The following is a 9270-nucleotide window of genomic DNA, read 5'->3' on the forward strand; positions in this document are numbered from 1 at the left end:
TTGGACGAAATTGCCCTCTCCCTCTATAAATGCATAGACTCGGGTTTTGTTTAGCTAAAAAATACCCATGGCTGCAACTTCGCATACTTCGTTTGTGTCCAAGGACCAGGCCAAGACCGCTTATGAAACCCCAACTTTCATCATTAATCATTTATTCGCAACATCCAGATTGTAAATCTTGGTTCTTCTTTGTTCTCATTGCTTGCAGGAATTAGACCTTCGTGGTCCGGTTGATCATTCTCCGGCATTGGCTTAGAGATTGCTAAGACGCAACGTTGTTGCACGCTGTAGTCCGATCATCAAAGTCTGACTCTACCAAAATCAATAGCTACCATCTAATGGAGAGACCAGGACACCCTTGCCCCGATTACCACAGTTGCTTCTCCTCCCCCGCTGGCCACCACTGCCCCTGCATCTCCAGATCCCGTGCCCTTGGTGGAGCAACGCCAAGGAGTCGGGGAATGGCGGCGAGGCGGAGCCGCGCTCGCTAGGAGGCAAGCGGCGTGATGGAGGGGTTGCTGGCGCGGCAGAGCCACGCTCGGGACAAGCTCGTAGGGAAGGAAGAGGGAGCCGCCGGGGGTGCTTGGTGGCAGTGGCCGAGCATGGTGAGACCTCGACCGGGTCATGCCGCAGCGTGCGGCAGAAGATGACGGCCAGGTGGCCGTGGAGCACGCAAGGAAGGAGTTGGAGGACGGGGCTAGGCAGTGCGCAGTGGAGAAGTTGGCGCTGGCGGTGACGAACTCGGCAAAGGTGAGGAGGGGCAGGTCCAGAAGCGAGTCCTTGATGGAGGAGCGGGCCATGGATGGCGCCATGGCGGCCATAGCGCTCTTGGTCTTGCACATCTGATGCATGTGGACGCCAACCATCTGGTGGTATTCCGGGAGGTTACCGGGCTGAGTGAGAGGCCGCCAACAGCCAGGCTGGAGTGGGGATGCCACACAGTGGTAGACCAGCGGGAAGGAATGAGGCAAAGGGAGCCGGTCATGGGTGGCGGTGGAAGGATGGATGTGTCTAGGTCAGTTCATCAACATAACATCCAAACATGAAATTGGCATTGCCTACTTTGTTGGATTCCAACAAGCAGTTCCATTCGCAACCAAACAATAGATTTGGTATTGTGGCCTATTTCCAAAACAAGGCTAATTTGATATTGGACCCAATGCAATTTGTTGGCTCTCAATACGTACATCCTAACGGAGCATTATGTAATACGGATCACAATATACATTTTACCTTAATGATATGTATTTGATTATCCAAATTCAAGCCTAGACTAATATTAATCCACTAGTATGTGGACTATGTTACGAACAGTTGGTTTTGTATTCAATTTTTATTAAAAAAAACTTCATGGTTCTGATTTCTTAACTACTCCCTCCGTCCCACAAGCTATATTAGCTTGAAAAACGATCGTATATTGTGGGACGGAGGGAGTATTAAAGATGTTACTCCCTACAATCCATACTAAATCAGCGACAATTAATATGGATCGGAGCGCAAAAAAGTTGCAGTTACAGCTTGAACTCGAACAGTGAATGTATTTTATATTTCTGAACAAAGCGAGCAATATTATAGTAGTTCTCAACTTTGTAGTAACACCACCAACGTGAGTTAGTTCTTAAAATATGTTCAGTAATATAAGGATCATTTGACTTTCCAAATTGAAGCTTTAACTAAAATTTAATCCAATAATACAAGGGTTATGCAACATCAAAACATGGCAGGCAAGGAAGTGACCTACAACCATGCACATTATTAAGAATAGGCATGACGCAAGAAGTGAAGATTGCTAACATGATTATGGATGCTAGATAGGTCTAAAACTGTAAGCACTGGTATGGTGCAAGAAAGGTCATTGTGTTAATTTAATTATGACAGAAAATCACTATTCACTATCGGACATTAGAGACATAACTAATGGTAATCTAATCCAAAGTTAGCTACCGTACCTACGGTTAGCAAGGGTGAAGATGCACAAATGAGTAATTTCTGCAGTAGCAAATGTACATGTTCTTAATAACACTTTTGCTAATGCTCAGTTGCCTTCTTTAAATCTTGGTCACCCAAAATTACTCACTACTAAGCCTAGATTGCTCCGTTGGAAGGTGTGAAACTTTAATGATATGTTACTGCATTTTCTATTTGTAGGTTTTGTATGGAGTGATTTGGAGATGAAGACGCCTTAATGTTGATTCAGCAGATTAGAAATGTGGAAATTTATGAATAGATAACCCCTTTGATAATAACAAACAGAACTCATGACCCTATGTTCTCCACTTATTTCTAACTCCCACAGTGTCTTCCATTAATACATGTGTGCAATAATATTTATTTATTATGCCTCCCTACTAGCAGCGCAGAAGCACGGACAGGAGATGTTCTTGAGTGTATCATCGTGATATTACATAATTGAGTAAAATATATAATTGAACTACTTCCTTGAGCAACTAACATGAGCTCTACCTCTTCATTATAAGTGGGAAAAGATCGGCCAGTTCTAGTCGAAAATCGATTCAAAATTTTCGATCCTCTTGGTAAACTAGGCCCGGAGTGTACACAGTGGGAACATATAATATGTTACTGCATTTTTTGTTTGTAGGTTATATATGGAGCGACTTGGAGATGAAGATGGCTTAATGTTTATTCAACGGATTAGAAATGTTGGAATATATGAATAGACAACCCCTTTAATAATAGCAAACAAAAAACATGACCCCAAGTTTTCCACACATTTATAATTCCCACAACGTCTTCCATTAATACATATGTGTAATAATATTAATTTATTATGTCTCACTGCTAGCCACGCAGAAGCATGGACAGGTGATGTTCTAGTGGAGTATCTTCGTAATATTACATAGTTGGGTAAAATACATAATTGAATTATTTCTTTCAAGCAATAGCATGAGCTTTACGTCTTATAAGTGGGAAAAGATCAACCAGTTCCGGTCAAAAATCAATTCAAAATTCTCAATCCTCTTAGTAAACTAGGCCTGGAGTCTACACACAGCAGCACCATGCTAAAAGTCTAAAACGCAGCACACAGAAAACGGGTGCGCTATAGTTAGGTTGATGCAGCAATAGTGCATCTTATATTCTGGCATCAAGAAGCAACCAAAATAGATGCCATCACTAGATTAATTAATTTTACGCAGCCGGGTAGCTTATTTACCAATGAAATAAGTGTGTATTCAGTGCTTGAGCCAGGGCTACTAACCTTCATTTGACCTTTTGGCTTACCGAACGTGTGCCCCTGCTGAGGTATATTTGTCAATATAATGAACACTTGAAGTTGAGATAATTGTCTAATTTCACATATGCAGTTCAGGAATTGAGAGAAAGTCCCAATACATTTGAATTGGAAAGAGCGCCCTTATATGCTCAACACTTTGATGCTTTATGAACCCTAGAGGCATTGGTTCTTTTGTTCCACCATTGCTAAAATGGTGAAAATCCGTTGTTTGGCAATTGTATGAACAATATTAAAAAGAATTAGTCAATTCACGACCAAGATCTTCTGATATTTAAATATTTCTCTTTAACTATCCAGGAAAACAATGTACTGATGTTTGGATTATCATCATAATATGCTCAGTTCAGTATAATGAAAAATATGACAGTATGTAGGATGAAAGGATGCACTTAGTTGTGTTGATGTAGAACAGGCAAAGCATATGCTTTCTAGTAACAAAGAGCAAGCAAAATTGATACTATGGCTAAGATAATTCATATTTATGCTGATGTGCAGCTTACTCGCTAGATGATGCATGGAGGAATACATATAAGATTTTGGTTGAACAGATTACATGCATCCTGCTTTAGATTTTAAGTTGAAAACATATTTGTTGTTCGATTTATTTGTTTTGTCAATATAATAAACGCTTTATGTATCTTTGACTTCTCATTTACCCAATGTAATAAAATTAGTTTGTAGCTCCATTATTAGTTTTATATATTCTCGAGATAAATCAAGTCGTAGTGTTTTTAGTTGGCTCCAACCTTGGCTCGGATGGGCTCCTCCTCTATCATCCAGCCTGTGGCTTCGTGCATTATGGAGCATCATCTTCGACAAAGCGTGGCTCAGTTTGGACCGCCTCTTCTAGACAATCAAGTGGGAGGCTACGCCGTGGACTTTGGCAGGTGCGAGAGAGCTTGCAGCTATGATTCCAGAGGGGTGCACGACTAGCGTCTAGGGGCATCTTGTTGTACTTCGGGTGTACCCTTCTTAGGGCTTTTGTACCATGGGTGTGTCCTTCATAGGGCTTGTAATGATTCTTCTCTCTATCAATGCAGTGAAATGCAAAGGCTTTTGCATTTTCGAGAGAGTGAAAAAAGTGTTTTTAGTCGAACTTACTGGCAGGACTATTATGATCTACTAAATACATGTCTCACATATTCAATATGACTATTTGAATCATGATAATGAAAGTCAATGTTTCATGATCAAGGTGTTGCCAGCGCATGTGCGCGGGCCACTGTGCTAGTGTAACTAAATTTATTACCTGAAGCAGCTTGAATGTCTCATAGTCAAGGTCAGCATGTTGCCATTTCTCATCGCCGTAATCAAGGCAATCTAGCTGGTAATCCAATGAAAGGATACGAGCCATTTGTTTCTGTATGAAACCAAGAATACTGAAACCTTTGCGCGAAGATCTCAGCTTCTTCGCAAACGTTGGGTCCTGCTGGTTATTTAAATTATCCCGACTTATCACCATTTCATACAGAACACAATCATAGCCTTCAAGTGCTTGTTGGAGTTTATCGAAATATCTGAACAGAAATAATATGTCTTAGACAGTTCACTTAGTTCGCAACTTCTATCAATTATAGAATGTGCCAACAGACAATAAGTGCAAGGATCTTGTGATGAGGAAACGATGTTAGTAATAGACATGTTTGTCGATTCATAGAGCTGTTAATGCCAGCAGAATCTAATGTTTAAACATGAAAAGGGGCCCATAGAACATACTCTTTGTCAGCAATGTGTACAGTAGAAACCAAATCAACCTGCAACAAATAAAAGTACACAGCCTATATCAGAGATCAGCAAAAGCTAATAAAGACTTGCAGACTATTATTCAATACATAATATCGGACTGGACTACCATACATGATATACGAACAGACCTTATTTCCATTTCATCTCATCATTGCTCACAAGGACGGCATAATAAATACATGGTACATGCACGATATTAGTGAAAACGCAATAGTATTTGTGCTTTCTTCGAGTTTGTCCGTGACGAGGTGCTTGCCTACACGATCACGTCCTTCTCCGAGTTTGCTGCGGACGCCGCCTCCGTCGTGACGAACATCTATACCCCTTCCACTCCTAAGCTTCGCTAGGATTTACTGGCAGAGCTGCCTGTGGTTGCAAGCATGTGCGCCCTTCCATGGATCTTCGTGGAGGCTTTCATGGTTCCTCTACGACAAGAACTCGCCCCGGTGCGACTATGCCGCGGCGGCCGCCTTCAACCTTGTGGTCGACAGCCTCACCCTCCATGAGCTACCACTCGCGACAGGCGGTACACTTGATCCAACTGTCGAGATGACCCCACCTTTGTGTGCCTCGTCTGCATATATATCAACCTGCCTTGGAGTCACCTTCTCTTCAACTCGATCATGTTCCTTTGGTGATTGAAGCGGTCTCACGCACGCCAGCCAGCTAGGTTTTTTGTTTTGAACAATGGTGGGCCGCGTCCAAGGAATACCACTTGTTGATCCAAGCGGTTTGGCTTCTCTTCAACTCAACTCTGCAGTCGGCGGCACGCGCCACCGACGATCTTGTTCCTTTGGTGATTGAAGCGGTCTCGCGCACGCCGGCCGGCCAGGTTTTTTGTTTTAAACCGATGGTGGGCTGCGTCCAAGGAAAACCACTTGTTGATCCAAGCGGTTTGGGCCAAGACACAAAACCACGTCACGGAAGCTACCATGCCCGCCGTCTGTCACGTACACTCAAATGGGCCCGGGATGAGTCTAAACGATGGTCCTGCGCACTTTACCAGCCCCTAGAATTGGCGCCAAACTGTCGGGCTTTCATTGAGGTGATTGATCTGGTGGAGAAATTTCACTTGCTCACCACCCGAGAGTCACTCCACAATGTTAAAAAACGGCTTTCCATTGAACTCAAGAGGTTGGATGCATACTGGCCGCAGTTCTACATCTTCAAACTGTTCAAGTTGGGTGACAACATACTGTCTTTTTCCACGCAAATACCACTGCCCGTCTCTGACGTAACAAGATTCAGGTTATCCAGACCAGGGCGTCCCTACTTTAATCATGTTGTCAAAGAAGGCATCATCAGTGGTTTCTTCTCAAAGTTATTGGGGACAACTACCTCATCTTCATGGGTGGTTCCTCTGTAGTTAGTGCTGCCACGTGTCCTTGGGCTGCCTGAGCTTAAGTGCCCTTTCGGCATGGAGGAGCTCAGGTCCACGGTCTTCCGGATGCGCTCAGACAACAACCCAAGCCCGGGCGGCTTTGGTCCATGCTTCTTCAAGCTCTTCTGGGACCTGGTGAAAGATGATCAATTGAACTTCCTTGAGAAATTCTACCGTGGACGTACACATCTTGCGGGTATCAACCAAGTTTACATTGCTCTTCTGCCGAAAGTTGTGTCGGTGCTCCCGGAGGACAGCTTCGGACCTATCTCACTCTAGAACTGCGCCATTTTTTTTAGAAAAGGAGGATCACCCCCCGGTCACTGCATCAGAATGATGCATGCAGCCCTATTATTAAGCCAAGTATCCGAAAGGTTCTGCCGTCTAGTACAAGCTCGGTCTGAGCTAAAAAAGTTAAAAAAAGGTAAAAGTTGCCACAACCGGCACAAATAGGACGAGATGACTAAACACCTAGCCTATTATTGGACCGCCATCTGCGCCATGAAAGTTGTAACTAGGATCTTGGTGTGTCATCTCTAGCATTTCATTGAGCTCCTGGTTCCTTTGAAGCAAACAGGTTTCATCAATGTGAGGTGTATCACTGGCAACTCTCTCTATGCCATGGATCTTGACCAAAGTTGTCACTTTGCGCATCGCCCCCACAATTGCTCTTAAATTGGACTTCAAGAAGGTGTTTGATTCTGTCAGCTGGTCTGCGTTGGATGCCGTCCACCGAGCACGCGGTTTCGGGGATAGATGGTGTGGGTAGATTCACTCTATCCTTGCCACTGGGAAGATGGTGGTGCTCCTAGATGGTTTCCTTGGAAGATGGATCAAATGTAAGAATGGCCTTCGGCAAGGGGATCTGCCCCTAACCACTGATCATCATTGATCCCCTCTCAGGAGATCGCGTGGGATACATCCCCATAAAGGCTACGACGCCCTCTTGTGGACAGCCTTCCTTCCCTGTCACTCAATATGCGGATGACACTCATTCTAGTGAAGGCGGATATGGAACAGATCTTGGAGCTGAGGTTGATCTTGAAAATTTTATCAGTGCTGAGGTATGAAATCCATCTACGATGGTGGACAAAGATTGATATAGTGGAGCAAATGAAGATCATCACAAAGCAATTGGAGGCCTTCGCAAGCCAACAAGCGAAGGACAAGTGCTCCTCGCCGGGCTGGTGCCTTTGGTGTACCGTTTCTAGCAGGGGGGTCACCACTGTCACCGCCACCGCCGGACCTCCACCCATCGAGCAGTTTGCCCACCCCCACCATCCCCTCACTTTCGCTGCCAACCACCATCAGCCGCCAGTACCCTTTTCCACCTCCAGCCATGTCCTTACTCGCCACAACCACCTACCCTCACCCTACAGCCCAAATCCCACCCCAATTTTGCCATCCACTACCAGCAGCAGCCCAACCATTAGCAGCAGCAGCCTACCATCCGCATCAACAACCCTACCATTAGCAGCAGCAACAGATTTTCATCGCCGCATCCATGTCTCCACCTGGCAACCGATTTCATACGCCGCTATGGCCGCGCCCCTACACAACCAATCTATGGATCCACCCCGCCCATCACCTCCCTCCCAACCCCCCAACCCCCACCTAACAATCACCTCAACTCAGTTTTTGGTTCAGGCGTGCCTCGCTTGCACAAGCTCGACTTCCCGACTTACGACGGTTCGGTCGATCCTCTTGGTTGGCTCCATAGATGCGAGCTGTTTTTCCTCGGTGCGCTGACAAGGTCTGCACTGCAACGTACCACCTCACCAATGATGCTCACTTTACTTAAAGGTTGAGCGCGATTTCGGCTGCCGACATGGGGGCAGTTCAAGGAAGCTTGCCATGTTCAATTTTAGCCGTCACTCTGCGCCAATCCTTTGGGCGAATTGGCACGCCTGTTGTTCACTTCCTCAATTGCCGACTACACCAGCAGGTTTCTAGCACTCATGTGCCACAACAATGAGTCGTTAACACCATCCCGACAATTGTTTCTATACACAGCAGAGCTAGGGCTGCCCGATGGTCTTCGTGTTAACATCGAGCTTCAGCAGCCATGTGACCTCCAAACTGCCATCTCCCTCTCCAAGGCCTATGAGCAGCAGCATTTCCCACCAATAACGTCACCACACCAACCTTCTAGTCCAATAGGGCCCTTGTTACCCTCTGATCTTCTTGCGGTCAACATAGCTACAATACCTTCCCCGCCGGCGCCACTAGCACATGTTCTGCCATCATCCACTCCAAAGCGAACCCCATCACGACAGGTTCGGCACCTCACTCTAGCTGAGTTAGCAGAACGTCATCTCCAAGGCATTTGCTTCAACTGCGATGAGATTTATGTTCGGGGTCACCAATGTGCGTGGCTTTTCTTCATCAAGGTTGATGACTATGACCAAGATAGCTCCACATATGCTAGCACCCAAGGGCCCCTGGGAGGCAATTGACAACATACAGCTTGTCCGCAAGCTGTTTTTCAAGGGAGAGATGTTATGTGGACCAGCCCATCAAGCATAGAGTCTTATCCCTTAATTAGAGTCCTAGTTGATTAAGCGTCTTTGTTAGGAAAGAGTCCAATTAGTTTAGAGATTGTGTTAGAGTTTGAATAGATGTATTGGCTTGTTGGTCAAGTCTTGTTTATTATATAAAGGGGCCGACCCCTCTCAATAAAGCAGAGAAGAATGTTGTCGTTCACTTTTATCTACATTTCAGTAATTAGGGTTAGGTCAGTAGTAGATTCTTTCACTGCACCTGTGAAACGCCCAGTCACCTTTTCTTCGACTGCCCACAAATTCGAGACGTTTGGTTTCGCTCTGTCGGTAGTCTAAGTATCTCGGGGCATTAGCCCATTGAGGATGCCTAGCAGACTTCCTCATCGTGT

At 45.2% G+C, this 9270-nt stretch overlaps 1 protein-coding gene across 3 annotated transcripts in view; it reads right to left on the reverse strand.

The window, feature by feature from the left end:
• Window positions 1–9270, reverse strand: part of LOC119342188 — a 12703-nt gene that overhangs the window by 1757 nt on the left and 1676 nt on the right. The window contains exons 2-4 of one of the 3 annotated variants that reach the window (XM_037614029.1): window positions 4970–5007; window positions 4503–4770; window positions 3218–3253 (exon numbers count right to left, since the gene is read on the reverse strand). In XM_037614029.1, coding sequence (XP_037469926.1) covers window positions 3218–3253; window positions 4503–4770; window positions 4970–5007 — 342 coding nt within the window. Of the gene's footprint in view, window positions 1–3217; window positions 3257–4502; window positions 4771–4969; window positions 5008–9270 lie in introns of all 3 variants that reach the window. The other 2 variants (XM_037614027.1, XM_037614030.1) reach the window with 2 other exon arrangements.

This window comes from Triticum dicoccoides, chromosome 7B (assembly GCF_002162155.2).
Source record: "Triticum dicoccoides isolate Atlit2015 ecotype Zavitan chromosome 7B, WEW_v2.0, whole genome shotgun sequence".
Classification (NCBI taxonomy): Eukaryota; Viridiplantae; Streptophyta; class Magnoliopsida; order Poales; family Poaceae; genus Triticum; species Triticum dicoccoides.